The 16,149-nt window shown below is 34.7% G+C and overlaps 1 protein-coding gene across 1 annotated transcript in view; it reads right to left on the bottom strand.

Annotated features, from left to right (window-relative positions):
- KPNA3 (karyopherin subunit alpha 3) overlaps positions 1-16,149 on the bottom strand; it is an 83,929-nt gene that overhangs the window by 12,548 nt on the left and 55,232 nt on the right. The window contains exons 7-10 of the mRNA XM_012737319.3: positions 11,680-11,765; positions 9,938-10,024; positions 9,402-9,571; positions 7,815-7,859 (exon numbers count right to left, since the gene is read on the bottom strand). Coding sequence (XP_012592773.1) covers positions 7,815-7,859; positions 9,402-9,571; positions 9,938-10,024; positions 11,680-11,765 — 388 coding nt within the window. The remainder of the gene's footprint in view (positions 1-7,814; positions 7,860-9,401; positions 9,572-9,937; positions 10,025-11,679; positions 11,766-16,149) is intronic.

Here is a 16,149-nt window from a genome sequence, read left to right as displayed (position 1 = left end):
AGAATAAGCTCACGTGTCACTGCCGAAGTAATAGGTAAGAGTCAAAAAATACTATTTAAAACTGGGCCAGGCGTGATGGCTCATGCCTGTAATCCTAGCACTCTGGGAGGCCAAGGCGGGAGGATCGTTCAAGGCCAGGAGTTTGAGACTAGCCTGAGCAGGAGCGAGACCCTGTCTCTACTAAAAATAGAAAGAAATTAATTGGCCAACTAAAAAAATATAGAAAAAATTAGCCAGGCATGGTGGCACATGCCTGTAGTCCCAGCTACTCAGGAGGCTAAAGGCAGAAGGACTGCTTTAGCCCAGGAGTTTGAGGTTCGCTTTAGCCCACGAGTTTGAGGTTGCTGTGAGTTAGGTTGATGCCTCGGCACTCTAACCTGGGCAACAGAGTGAGACTCTCTCTCAAAAAAAACTACACAAAATAATATTAGAGAGTTGAAACCAAACATATCATTCATATCAATCTATGTGAATAGGTTTAACTCAACTATAAGAAGTAAAAGATTTTCAAATTGGCTCTTAAAACAAAATCCAACTTTATGCTATATACAAGAGACAGACCTAAAGTAATCTGGAAAGGCTAAAAATAAAGGGATGAGCAAAGGTATCCTAAATCAATGATAAAAAGAAAGTAGGGGCTACAATCCTGTTAACAGACTAATAGGCTAAAAAGCATTATAAAAAAGAAATAAAGATACTTTATGAAGTTAAATCTCATAATGTATAATAAAGATACAATAGCTATAATCATCTATTCACCAAATAATCCTGCAATCAATGTTATAAAGCAGATAATAAAAAGACACAAGAAAAATATATTAAAAATGCCAATAATAGGAGATTTTAACACACTACTGTCAGTATAAGGGAGGTCAAGTAAACAAAAAATAAAGATATAAATCTTGTATTGAACTTTATACCTTGACAATGAATAATATAACTTGCATATGAAGCACAAAAATCATATTAGGCCCAAAGAAAACATTAGTAAATTATATAAATCAGAAGTATTACAAACCTATCACAAGCCAATAAAAGTAGATATTAATAAAATAAAAACCAAAAAGGATTTTTTATATGGAGATTTAGTAACTTACATTAAACAGCTCTTAGGGAAAAGAAAAATTATAAAAAAATTTATATAATTTCTAAAAAAATTATAACAAAAACACCACCTATTAGAATCTATGAGATTTACCTGAAACAGTGATTAAAGGAAAATTCAAAGCCTTAAAAATTTAAACAAATTTGTCCAAATCCACAGAATGCCCAATACCAAGAGTGACTGAACCATTATATAAACTATGGATTTGGGGTGATTATGATTTGTCAATGAAAAGTACAAAGTAATGAGGTAAAGAACAGAAAAACCATCCATCTAACTAACAATAAACTGAAACCCTGGTTCTCTGAAAAATTAAAAAAGAAAAAGTCCTCGCTAACTTAGAAAAAAGGGGGAAGGGAAGCACAAATATACAAAATGAGAAATGATAACGAAAATAACCCTTGAAATAATAAATTAAAACAAAAAAACTATATAGAGACTACACTGTATATGTACAGGCAAGTTGAAAATCTAGATGCAATGAATAATTTCCTAGGACAATAGTTTACAAAAACTGACGTCAGTAGATACAGCTTAAACAAGCTAACTTCCATGGTGAAAATAGAGAACATTATCAAGAAACTAACCCTACAAAAAAGTACCAAGACCCAAAAGGACTAAATAGGGAAACTGCCATATCTTCAGAGATCAGATAGACTCAATGTTATAAAAACTGTTCCAGAGCATAGAGAAAAGGAAGGAAGCACAACATTAATACCTAAACTTTAATAAAGCAATAAAAGCATAAATATCTAATAAAGTATAACTATATAATTTATTGTTTATAAATGATTAGAATTATCAACTAATTGTATCAATATAATAGATGTATTAATATCTATAATATAAATACCTAATAGCACAAAAGCTAAACTGCACATCAGTACCATTTATGTGAGTATTAATGTAAAAGCTTTGAAATAAAATATTATAATATTAAACAGAATCACATACCACATTGATAAAATAATATACAATGATCAAGTAGGATTATTCAAGGAATACAAGGATGGCTTAATTTTAGGAATATCATTAACATAAGACTTATTAATATATAATCACAGACATCAGTTAAAAAAAAAGATAAAAAAAAAAGACTTATTAATAGATTTATGGACAAAAAGCATAGATTATCTCCACAGACACTGAAAAATTTACCCACTACTGATATAAACCACAAAAATAGGAATTAATAGATATTCCTTTAACATAAAATATCTATAACTCAGACAGAATCTATATACAACAAAAAAGATTGACAAATTTGATTATATTTTTAAAAAGTTCACATGGCAGAACATATCACAAAGACAAAAGAGAAACTAGGAAAGTATTTGAAACATGTATCAGAAAGAGCTCATATTTTCTTAATATACAAAGAACACTTAAAAGCTAAGAAAAAGCAAAAATGTGATAGAAAAATGGACAATAAATATGAAGTCTATTTGCAAAGATACAAATAAAAATGGCCCTTAAACAAATGAAATAATGTTCAACTTCACTCATAATAAATGAAATGCAAATTAAAACTGAGACAGTTTCTCACCTATCAGACAGGCAAAAATTTAAAATGTGACAACACACTCTCTTGGCAAGGATACAGAGAAAGTCACTTCTGTATGCTGCTGCTGGGAAGTCAAAATGACACAACCCCTAAAGCAAAGAATTTGGCACTATGTAACAAAATTACAAATGCACTCAACTTTAACCTAGCAATCCCACTTCTAGGAATATACTCTGAAGATATGCTTCCAATAATATGAAAATAAATAAGAATATTCACTGGCATATTATTTGTATTTGCAAAATTCGGGAAATAGCTTAACTGCCTATCCATAATAGTATGTCTAAATAAACTGTGTCCACAAAACATAACCCTGTGCAGAATGACATGTTGCCTTGCCCTGTGATGTTTTGGGAGGCTACTAAATGAAACATTACTTTGTTTTCATTACATAGCCCCTGCTAATAGCAGAAAACCAATTTTTTCTAACTGATATACAGAGGTCTAAAATAATAAAACGTTTAAGGATTCTAGACCAAGATAGTCTAATTTCTGTTTCTAGAGATGGGTCTCCATATGCTGCCCAGGCTGAAATCAAATTCCTGGGCTCAAGTAATCTTCCTGCCTCAGCCTCCCAAGTAGCTGGGACTATAGGTGTGCACCACCATGCCCAGCTTAACTTAATTTTTGTTTTTAATATACTGGACCTTCATGGAAATCTTCATTTAAAAAAACTCTTGGCTGGGCATGGTGGCACACCCCTATAGTTCTAGCTACTTGGGAGGCTGGGGCAGGAGGATCCCGTGAGGCCAGAAGATGGAGGCTGCAGTGAGCTATGATGGCATTATTGCACTCCAGCCTGGGTGACCTGGTGAGACCCTGTCTCAGCAAAAAAAAAAAACCAAAACAAACAAAAAAAATCTCTTATAATTCTGAAATTCACAGCACAGGATTACTGGGCCATTCTAAGTTATTTTTAAGTTTGCTTTCCTTATTTCTATTATCTGGTTAACAGCTGCCCAATATCTTTGATGCTTATAATTTTATGTCACTGTCTAGTCCCATCTGAACTCTTCTGCTATTTTATACTTTCCCTTGTCTACTATTCTTTTTTCTTGGTTTTCTGTTTGATTTCTATGCTAAACTACCTGGCTTCTAGGGCCACTAATAGTTAATGAGTATACTGTTTTCCTTCTAGTTAATGTACCAACAAGGTCTTCAGCAATCCTGGTCTACTTTATTTTTCACTATTGTGTCTGCTTTTCACTGCTGGAAAACTTTTAAACTTGTTACTTAAGTAAAATTTCAGATACTTGAAGACTTCTAGAAAGCTGATCTCTAGACACACACAACAGGGGAGAGATACACCGACACATATAGGCATGCACGAGTTTGACAACTCTTCAGGGTCAATGTTTTGAACTAACAATTTTCTTGAAATCTTGTGTTATGTGAACCAAAGGAAAATCTCCAGCATTCAAAAGTGTTAAAATAAGGATATGCTCAACTACAAGAGCTTCACTGATTTTGCCATCTCCAGTAAATATACTAACAAACAATGTTCTGTTAGGCAACCTTACTGAAAACTGCTATATGTAAGTACAGCATTTTCTAAAAGATCAGATGTCTTCGGAATGTCCATGGAATGTTAATTTTACACAGGCTTCAGAGCCAACTAGAATTAGAGCAAGTTACAAGTATGTACTTATACTTAATCTTTATATGCAATAAAAGGTAACTCAGTGGGCTTTGGGTGCTCAAATTCTGCACATTCCAAAGAAAGGACTGGTCCTTGATCAGGTTCTGTGAGATAATATCTGAGCTCTCAGAATATCCTGCCTAATAATAATGTCTTTGTATACCTGACACCTTGGGCTGTGCTAGATAGTTTATGCTAATAATGTGATTTATGGCAAATATCTCTTTTTGTTTTCCTGCAGCACTGGGCCATGCTGTATCAATTTGACTTCTGGGAAGAGCTGGAGACTGAGTAACTAAGGTCAACCACATAGGCAGTTACTGCTATGTAACTGACCTCTCAATAAAACCCCTGGACACCAAGGTTCAAGAGCTCACCTGCTGACAAACAGGTTGTCATACATCATTGTTGGGAGAATTAAGTGCTATCTATACAACTCCACCGGGAGAGAACAACTGACAGCTTATATCTGGTTTCTCCCCTTTTTGCCTTTTGTCTTTGTTGATTTTTATCTGTATCCATTTGTTGAAATAAACTATAAGCATAACAGCTTTTGAGTTCTGCAAGTGCCTCTAGCCAATCATCAAACATTTGGGTGGTCTTGGGGGATCCTTCAGATACTTACTACCACTTGTCACCCACAATCAAGTATGAGCACATAACTAGTCTGCCTACAACTGATTTATTTCACTTGTGCCAGCAGTAAAATAAGTTAGATTTGTAACAGCTTGGTAATCAAAATTGTCTAGGCATCTCAAGCCATGGATAAACAACTTTAAAAAAAGCTAAGAAAATCAAATGCTACAGAATGATTGTAGCTGCAAATTAATTTTAAGCAGCAGAATAACCAGAAAGCAAATGAACACACATTGACTTAATCAGTCCAAATTTTCTCCTCTAGTCCTCAGGGTCAATACTTAGTTTTGTTTCTAATACCACACAGGCATATTAAAAAAAAGCCAGGTAACTGTCTCTAGCATTCTTCTCCAATATTCTAACCCAACTTTTTCTCCAGCATTCTCACTAACCATCACCTCACAAATTCTTAACTCATTCCTGTTGCTTTATACCTCTCCCTGATGCTCTTCTTACTTTCTGTTGAGTCCTATCCTAAAATCAAAGTTATAAAGCTGGATATTACTCTTAACTCTTCTTTTTCCTTACCAACCACAGCAAACCCAGCAAATTTATTATCTAAGCATGTCTCAAGCCTACCCAAGCCTTTTCATTCCTAATGCTTCAGTCCTAATTTTCTCTCATCCTTACCACAAAACCACCACCAATATGCCTTCCCAACTCCAGTATCCACTAAAATCTGTACTCCATCCACTCATGTAGTATGAGCTATCAATCCAAAGTAAGAATTTCAGCATTTATTCTTTGGCTCCTTATTAGCTAAATGAAAAGGATATGTAACTCTTAATGTGATATCCAAGACCCTGTATGATCTAGAACCTGTTAAAACTATGCCTTATATTTCCCCCACTCTGTTTCAGTTCATGCTTCCATCATGCTGCTTTTAAAAAAACATCTTTGTTGGTTCTTCTTCCCTTGCTGCCATTGCTCAAATGTGGGGAATTCCTTAGAGTTTTTAGCCCTCTTTTTGAATACAGCGCCCCCCCCAGGCCATCATACTCCATACCCATATTTTCATCAACCCTTTAAATACTGATTAATCCCAAATCTGCATTGTTTTTTGCTTCTTGGAAATACTGCCACTGAGAAACAAGGTCCAAGTTCTACTCATTTTATCTCTTAACACTCCAAATTTTTCCTCCCTTAACCATTTTCTTACTTTCCTCCCTTAACCATTCTTACTGGTTCTAGTTCATACTTTCATCAACTTCATAAAACCCATTATGAAAGCCAAATAGGTCTACTTACATTCAAACTTTCCCCACTCCAAACCCTCTATACCTTTTTAAGTTATCCGTTACATATAACTGTATCAGTGTGTAACAGATATATCACTTCTCTATTTAAAAATCTTCAATGACTCTACAGTCATTATGAAATAAAGCCAAAACACTTTAACACAGAATTTAAAACTCTGAAAATTAACTCCTTGGCAAACATATTGAATTATTATGTATCTGTATTCTCTAAAACCTCCTGCTATTCTCTTGAGTCCTTAGTATCGTTCCTTGTGTTCCTGAAATGACTCTCTCAACTTAACAAAATCCTACTCATCCTAGTTGTATGACTTCAGACAAATTATTTAACTACCACCACCTCTTTTACCAAATTTGTAGATAATGGAGATGGAGATAATGATACTATCAATGTCACAGGATTTTTGTAAGGATTAAATGGGTTAACATATGAAAAGTACTTAAAACAGTGCCTGGCACATTTTGAACTCTCAATAAATGCTAACTTTGAACATTATCATATTGACATCTCTGTCACTACTTCCTTCTCCTTATAATGCTCATCTCAAATGTTACTTCCTCGAAAAGCTTTCTGCTTTGCCAGACAAAATTATCTGTGCTTCCATAATCTAGCACTTCAGTCTTTCCTCTATTGTACTTTTTAATTCTTATTTGCTTTCATACCATTTTGTGTGCTTATGTGATCATCATATAAAAAAACCATAGGTCTTGGACCTGGCTTCGATTCTTAGCTGTGGTTCTTACTCACTGTATGACCTTAGTAAGATTACTGAGTTTCAGTTTCCTTATATGTAAAATGGGAGAATAAAACTTTTATATAAGAGTACTGGTACGATAAAAGGAGACTAGAGAAAGAGATCCAGCATAGCAAGCTCCTGACAGAAGTTTATTCCTTTTACTCTTTTTACTTGTTCTTAATGTTGAGGCCTTAAAGGGCAAGGTCTCTCTATGTCTTCTTTATTTTTGAGCTCACAATTCATGGCACAATTCTGGCTTTAAGTTAGTGTTTGCTAAACTTAACAAATATATCTATAACTACAGTTTCCTGCCACTTAAATACCTCTAGTTTTCACACAAACCCAACCAACAGATGATGAAAACTTTTATTTGCCTACAATTAATTCCATGATATTATGGGGGGAAAGTCTTGATGCAAATAGCAGATATTTTGCTTATTCTCCTTTGAATCTTAGTTGTCAGAAAGCTAAGAACTAAACTTTGCATTCATTAGCAACAACTGAACTTTTGTATAATTTTACTTCTTTAAGATATTTATTATCTTATATCTTTTAAATCACTTTATATCCATTTTGAAAATAGGACAGTATATAAATGTCTTACTTAATGTTAGTGACATTTCAAGCTAATATGCCACAAACAAAAAGTGACTTCTTAAAAAGATTTCATCCTAAGAGCTTAAAGTCCTAAAATGAACTAGAGAAATGTGATTCAGTTTTTATATGTGAACTATATTGACTTGGAAGAATGTAAGTAAAGATGCATCACCTTCATTCCAATGATAAATTACACACAACTTTGGCATACACACACACACACATTCACACCTTCATCAACTTCCTTAAACCTACTATATAAAGTTTCTGCTTTACTTACGTTTATGTCCGTATGGTATATGAGGACACACAAAGCTGGCAAAATCTGAGGAAAGAAGATAAACAATAAGTAACACTATAGTTGATAGATGTCTTTGTAAAAAATAACAACTTTGACACAAAAAGTAGTACATACTGTATGTAGGGCAAGAAAGACAGTGTTAAATTTGTTTTAATATCTATTAGGAAAATGAAAATCTGATAAATTCAATATGAAAAACCAAAAACATATTTCAAATGTCCAATTAAAACATCCAAATAAATCTGGCAGAGATTAATGTACCTTAAAATAAGAACATTTGTTTTCAATAACCTTCTTTATGACATATAATGTCAAGTGGGAAAAATGGAGATGCAATTATATAGTTAAAAAGCTATTTAACCACTTCGGTACAGCGCTCACCGGCCGCGAAACCTTGCCCACAGCAGGCACTCAGTCTGCACAATAGTTTGTGCTGTGCACTGACGACAAATCTGTTTTGCTCTTGTGTGACGAGGAAAGCTTTAAAGCACTGAAAGCTTGTTTTACTTTAGAGGCAGGTTTACTTGTAATGTAAATCAGAATAGGTAACATATATATATATGTTTTCATTACATTATTTTTAAATGTTCACAATTTTATTTTGATAAATGAAAAATTAGAAAAGTCATATCACGGCTGTCGGCTAAAGTTGCTGTGCGCGTTCATCTGTGGCTATTGACTATAGTCGACACTGGTACCAAGTAGTTAAGAAAAGCTCTCATAAAACTTCTCACTTACCTGCTTGAAGTAAAAGTAAGATTTTATTTAATAAACTACTTAAATCAAATAATGTTTCTGACCTCAGCTTTAGTTAAGAAAATTCTATCCAACATGAAGTATAAAGATTTGTTTGTTGAATTCAGGCCCCAGAGATCTCTTTATAAAATCCAGGAGGGAGAGAGAGAAGGAGGTGGTGGAAATCACACTAAATATCCCTCAATAACAAAAGGTATCAGGTGCTAGAGAAAGATATCCATCATAAAATATACATAGTCAACAGTACTCTACACAGTTAAGTGAATAAAGTTTATGTAGGATTTTTTAAAACTCAAAAAACTCAGAACCATTTACATATTAAATATAAATAGAAAGGTTTTTACTTTGTTTTAATTAGTAGGTTTAACACGTGTATCACATTTTTAAGAACACTAATTTTGTCAGAAATCAACTGGATGTAATGTAAACTCACTCAAGTACATCTGAATGTAAGTACACTGTTTCATCTGTGTAGCAACTCCTTATTTTCTTTTAGCATTAAACCAATAATGCAATGAGTAATAAAACTTTGAGCTTTTTTTCTCCTTTTATATTTTTCTGTTTGAATTTTTTAATGAATGAAAAGTCACTAAAACATAAGCATTAGGATGGACTGACATTCCTTCAGGTACCATAAGACATTCAACTTTTATTTCACAGGAGTCAGTAATTAAATATACTATGTTACTTTAAAAATCTCATACCTGCAATGGAATTAGTATACGTGTTATTTTAATCCCCTGTATATGAATACCTAAAGTATAAACATAGGGAAAATATACCATCTGGCCTTTACAATTCTTCATTTACCTCCTGAACTGTCTCCATAGGCGGTGGGGGGTCCTTATTCCTGCAGAGATTGACAATGACCCATGTGACGTTCCGAAGGAAGGTGATGGGAATGGAGGGATTGATGAAGGACAGAAGAGGTTTGACAACTCCCAGTGATATGACATAATCTCTACATTGAGGACCATCACCTACAGAAATGAAAATTGTATTTAACAAAAAATTACATTCAGGATGAGAAAGTCTGAAATGTATGCAATGGCTTATGTGGGGACACTGATGTTCTATGTTTCCTCACCATTAGTCAAAGGCATAAAGTGTTCTTGTTTCTCCAAATTTTGATTTGGGGAACACAAATTTAACCTATCAATGCTGATAGAAAATTGTATATCCTTTTCAAAGAGGTATCACTTTAAGTTAACATTTAAGAGGCAAGAAGATAGTCAACCCACACATTAAGTTCAGAGGAAACATAGTGTGTAATGGCTATGCCAATGTAGGAAAAAAGTTAATTTAGATTCTTAATTGGCATCTTTTCAAACCTAAATGCAACTTACCTATAATGTTTCCCAAAGCCCATACTGCTTGTTCACAAACATTTTGATGTGGTGAATGAAGAAGTCTCAGAAAAAGAGGTACTGCATCTGTAATAAAGAAAAACTAACATTTATACCAGCAAAATGTTGAAGAATTTATAGATTTCAGCCTAAATAAGCTGACAAAATACATAGAGCCTGGCATATTGCAGCTGCCCAATTATAGTTCACTGGAAATGTGGACAAATATGGAATTTGTTCCCAAGCTTCCCCAGCCCTAGGCAACCATTAAATATCTGCTTTCTTTTTTTATAGATTTGCTCATTCTGGACATCTAATACCAAAGAAATAATATAAGTATTTTTTTGTGTTTGGCTACTTTCTTTTAACATACTGTTTTTGAGGTTCATCCATGTTGTAACAGGTATCAGTACTTCATTCTTTTTTATTACTATATAGTATTTCATCGCATACCACATTTTGTTTAGCCTCTTACCCGTTAATGGACTTTGGGGTTATGTATAAAGAACGCTGTTGTGAATATTTGTCAGGTATAGAACTCTTGGGTCATGTGATAACTCTATGTTTAATTAACCTTCTGAGAAACTGTTTTCCAAAGTGGTGGTACTATTTTACATTCCCACCAGCAACATAAGATGGCTTCAATGGAATCATATTTTGACTCATATTTTTAACTTAATTTGTCACTCTTGTAAATAAGAAGACCAGAGTCACTTACCACAAACAGAAGATAACCAAGAAATAAACAATGAAAATAAAAAATGTTTATTCAACTGTACTCCCTTGTTTCTACTGAAAGCCTCAGTTTAAAACCTGTTTCCTTTTTATTACAACTAATACCTAATTGGAAACTTTCTCCTGGACATTTCTTGTTGAACTATCTGGAAAAGAACTGAAAGAGAATAGTATTCTTACCACATGATTCAATGTAACTTATTGCTATATCATATACAACTTAAAATCACCTTCATTATCACCTAAAGTCAGCTAAGTGTCCCACAATGGCAGAAACAATGTACTTGCTGATATCTAGTATTTTTTCCAAATAGCTTATGTCAGTTTCAGTCAACATACCAATAGTATTAATACATCTTGAAGTAAGTAAAATTTGAAAAATATATATGTTATAAGCTAAAAAGCAGAAGAGACTTAGCATCTTTAAGATACTAGAAACAGAAATTTAAATTCCTGTTACTAGAGAATGGTCTCTACTCCAAAAGATAAAACCCTACTCTCCTTTTATTTATTTATTTTTTTTGAGACAGTTTCGCTTTGTTGCCCGGGCTAGAGTGAGTGCCATGGCATCAGCCTAGCTCACAGCAATCTCAAACTTCGGGGCTCAAGTGATCCTCTTGCCTCAGCCTCCCAAGTTGCTGGGACTATAGGCGCACGCCACCATGCCTGGCTAATTTTTTGTTTCTAGAGACGAGATCTTGCTCTTGCTCAGGCTGGTCTCGAACTCCTGACCTCAAGCGATTCTCCTTCCTTGACCTCCCAGAGTGTTAGAATTATAGGCATAAGCAACCGCCCGGCCTCTACTCTCCTTTTAGTAACCACAGCTAAAATTATTTAATGACAGATTAATGATAGCTACAGAAAATACATCAATCATTCAAAGCAACTTAAAAAATTCACCATTTAAAAAATGTTACAAGATAAAATTCAGTCTTTACTACAAAACTCTACTTCCTTGTCATCATTTAAAAAAATAGTTCAAAGAGTAAGGAATTTAATTTACTTACTAGACTGTACAACAGCTTGAGTCTGTGCAGATGTTCCTGATGCTATATTAGTTAATGCCCAAGCAGCTTCAAACTGTAATGAAGGACTGTAAAAAAAACAATTAAAAAATCTTTTTAGATACATAACTACCACTTACACTTATGAATTATGGACCTATATGACTATCCCTTACTTTGTCCTTGGATTTCACTGCGTTATACCCAGCTGTCTGCTGGTCATCTCTACCTGAAAATCTCATGGGCTCCCAAAGCCAAACACTATAAACTTGCTTCTTTACGTCCACTGGCATTGCAACATTTAGCCAGTCATTATTCCCCTTGACTCTTTCCTCTCCATAGACACCACATCTAATCACTAAGCAATGTCAATTTTACCTTTTAAAATATTTCTTACATGTACGGAATCACCCTTAATACCACTGTGCGAGGTGATGCCCTCATCATTTCACCTGAATCACTGCCACAGCCTCTAAGCTAGTCTTACAGCTGAGATTGCATCTGACTCCACTGCACCATCTTCTTTATATAATGGAGATATTACAAGGCTATATAATTTTGCTGAAAAGATTAGATCATTATATTTTGGAATAGTGATGGAAGAGCTCCCAAAGAAAGTGAAAACTGAACTACCTTTTCAAAGATAGATTTTAAAAAAAGGCATTGACAGCTGGAAATAAAAAGGTATCATAGGTGGAATGATCATGTGTATGGATGATGAGGAATAGATCAAGAGATCTAAGGCTAAGAAGATATGTAAAAGTATAATGGGTGTGTGTGTGCACGTGCATGTTGGGAGGCGAGAGTATGGAGCGTATTTCAGATTTTAGGCTCTAGAACTTAGAATTTATTCTACAGACATACTAAGTATAGGGGGTTATTGAAAGAGGGAGTAAAAATAATAATAATAATGTTGGAGTCAAAAGTATGCAGAATGGATAAAAAAGGCTAAAGGCTGATGTAGGAGAGACCTGTTAAAAGACATGCAGGAAAAACCTGTTAAAAGGAAATTATCAAAATTAAGTTAGAATAGATAGTTGACAGAATACAAATTCCCTTAACTAGAATACCAAAGTAGGAGAGAGTGTAGTCAGAAAAAATTAAAATGAGCCAAAGGTTAGGGAATTAAAAGAAACGTCTATAAACACTAAAGGAAAAAAAGTGAGGATGTTATTAGTATCAAAAGGTTAGAGAGATCCAAGAAGGAAAAGATTTTAAGGAGAATAAATGTCAGAGATACAGCAAGTAGTGAGGATGGAAATATACTCCATAGGTTAAAAAGATGGAACAAATGAGAAAATGGAGGAGCAGATAAGAACTATAAGGAGGGAACTTATTTTCATGGAAAAGGTATATTATGAAAAAAGTATGTAAGGATTTCAATTTGTTTGTACCGAAATAAACTCCTATTAATTTGTTATAACACGGCTGAACAGGATCTAGTTTAAAGCCCTAAGAAGGATAAGACAACTGTTTGAAAAGAGTCCCTAAAGAGCAACATGAATTCTGCTAAAATTGAAGCAAGAACAAACATCAAATTTATGGTGAAGCTCGGGTAAAAGAATGGTGAAATCACTGATGCTTTATGAAAAGTTTACAGAAACACTGTCATAAGAAATCAATAGTTTACAAATGGATAACTCATTTTAAGAAGGGACAAGACAATATTGAAGACAAAGCCTGCAGAGGCAGACCATCCATATCAATTTGCAAGGAAAAATTAGTCTTATTCATGCCCTAACTGAAGACAAACAATTAACAGCACAAACAACAACCAACACCATAGACAGAACCAACTGGTTCTGCTTATGCAATTCTGACTGAAAAATTAAAGCTGAGCAAGCTTTATGCTAGATGGGTGCCAAAACTGTTGCACCCAGATCAGCTTACAGACAAGAGTACATAGCTTTCAATAGAAATTTTAAACAAGAGGATCAAGACACTGAAGCATTTCTTTGAAGAATTTTAACAGGAAATAAAACATGGCTTTCCCAGTATGATCCTGAAGACAACGCACAATCAAGGCAATGGCTACCAAGAGGAGGACGTGGTCCAGTCAAAGCAAAAGCAGACTGGTCAAGAGCAAAGGTCATGGTAACAGTTTTTTTTGACACTCAAAGCATTTTGCTTGTTGACTTTCTGGAGGGCCAAAGAACGATAACATCTGATTATGAAAGTGTTTTGAGAAAGTCAGTCAGAACTTTAGTAGAAAAATGCTTGGAAAAGCTTCACCAGAGTCCTTTTCTACCACGACAATGCTCCTCCTCATTCCTCTCATCAAAGAAGGGTAATTTTGTGAGAGTTTTCATGGGAAATCATTAGGCATTCATGATACAGTCCTGATTTGGCTCCTACTAACTTCTTTTTGTTTCCTAATCTTTAAAAAAAATCTGTAAAGAGCACCCATTTTTCTTTAGTAAATAACGTAAAGAAGACTGCACTGACACGGTAAAATTCCCAGGAACTTCAATACTTTAGGGGTGTACTAAATGACCGCTATCATCACTTACAAAAGTGTCTTGACCTTAATGAAGCATATGTTGAGAAATAAAATTTGTATTTTTTATTTTTATCTTTTAATTTCATTTTTCTGTGAACTTTTTGAAGTCTCCTTGTATGTGATAAATTCTAGCAGAAGGAAATAAGAAGGTACCAGAAGCAGAGGAGAAGTAAAAGGACAATAAGATCAAAGATTATAGATGTTGTATGTTGTCCCAGATAGGAAAAAGAAAGAGTTATTAAGCTGGTAGGTTGATCTGGCAAAATACTGGAAATGGAGGCCTTAATTAAGAAAATGGGTATATGTAAAAAATAAAATTACAAAGCCAGGGAAAGTCTTCTAGGATGTCATGTGAAAAAAGAGAATAACAGAAGATACAGAAAAAATAAATGAGTGCAATAAGTAAATAAATAATGAGCATATATTTTAAGTGTGGTATTGTATACAGTGCTTTGTATATATTATTTCCATTCCTTACCACCTCCTAATTTTTTTTTTTAAGAGACAGGTCCTTACTCTGTCACCCAGGCTGAAGTGCGATTCCATCTCACTGCAACCTTGAGCTCCTGGGCTCAAGCAATCCACCCACCTCAGCCTCCCAAACAGCTGGGACTACAGGCGTGTACCATAAAACATGGCTAATTTTTAAATTTTTTGTAGGGATGGGGTCCTTGTTATGTTGCCCAGTCTGGTCTTGCACTCCTGGCTGCAAGTCATTCTCCTACTTCAGCATCTCAAAGTCTGGGATCACAGGCATGAGCCACCATGCCCGGCTCGCCACCTAATTTTACAAATGAAGTATCTGAGGTTCAAAAGCCACTTGGGAGGCCGGGCGCGGTGGCTCACGCCTGTAATCCTAGCTCTCTGGGAGGCCGAGGTGGGCGGATCCTTTGAGCTCAGGAGTTCAAAACCAACCTGAGCAAGAGCGAGACACCGTCTCTACTATAAATAGAAAGAAATTAATTGGCCAACTAATATATATAGAAAAAATTAGCCGGGCGTGGTGGCGCATGCCTGTAGTCCCAGCTACTCGGGAGGCTGAGGCAGGAGGATCGCTTGAGCCCAGGAGTTTGAGGTTGCTGTGAGCTAGGCTGATGCCACGGCACTCACTCTAGTCTGGGCAACAAAGTGAGACTCTGTCTCAAAAAAAAAAAAAAGCCACTTGGGTTTTCATCAGCAGCAAATCCTGGATTTAAACAAGGGTCTATCTGGCTCCAAGTCTATGATCTTTAACACTATCACACAGCTTCCCATGACAAATACATATAGTCAGATCCAAATCACTGACAATTTTCTATTTTTGCTTTGGGTGGTGGTTACAGAGGTCTGTGTTTTATAATTATTCATTAAGCTGTATGTATTTTAGTATACTTTTCTGTATATATACTATGTTTCAGAGACATACCCACACAAATGAGTCTGTGCCAAAGGCTAAAAAGAAAAGGAAAAAGAAGCAGCAGCAGACCAAGAACAAAATGGGGTCCCTAAAAGTGTAGGTAAGATAGAATTTATTTTTTAAACAGCTAAAATAAAATTTACTTTTACTTAAATAAATGTTGTTATAAAAAATACACATGATAGTATTTTAAAAAGTGTTAAAAGCCTGCAGGGGGGTGGGAAGGAGTATTGTGGCACACAATGAAAACAGAAGGTATTTTTAAATACTAAAAACCTTAGTGGCAACATTTATATACTATTCTTATCTAGTCAACTGAAAATTCCTTGGACAACATTTAGCAAAATATCCCGAGTTTCAGTATAAATGGTCTTAAGTGCAAAAATAACATTTGTTTTAAAGTATTTTGGAATTCAAACTTAACATTCTCTCCAGTTAATTCAAACTGATGAAGTTAAGATCATGGCACTGAGATATCTCTCAAATGGAAATAGGGCCAGTTCCTCAGAAGATACCACCCAGCAACGTCTTCCCCCTTGTCTTCTAGATAAGTATGACTTGTCCCCTTACTCTTAAT

Source organism: Microcebus murinus, chromosome 13 (genome assembly GCF_040939455.1).
Source record: "Microcebus murinus isolate Inina chromosome 13, M.murinus_Inina_mat1.0, whole genome shotgun sequence".
NCBI classification, from domain to species: domain Eukaryota; kingdom Metazoa; phylum Chordata; class Mammalia; order Primates; family Cheirogaleidae; genus Microcebus; species Microcebus murinus.
Note: the sequence above shows the minus strand (reverse complement) of the source record. Positions and strands in the feature narration are given on the sequence as shown.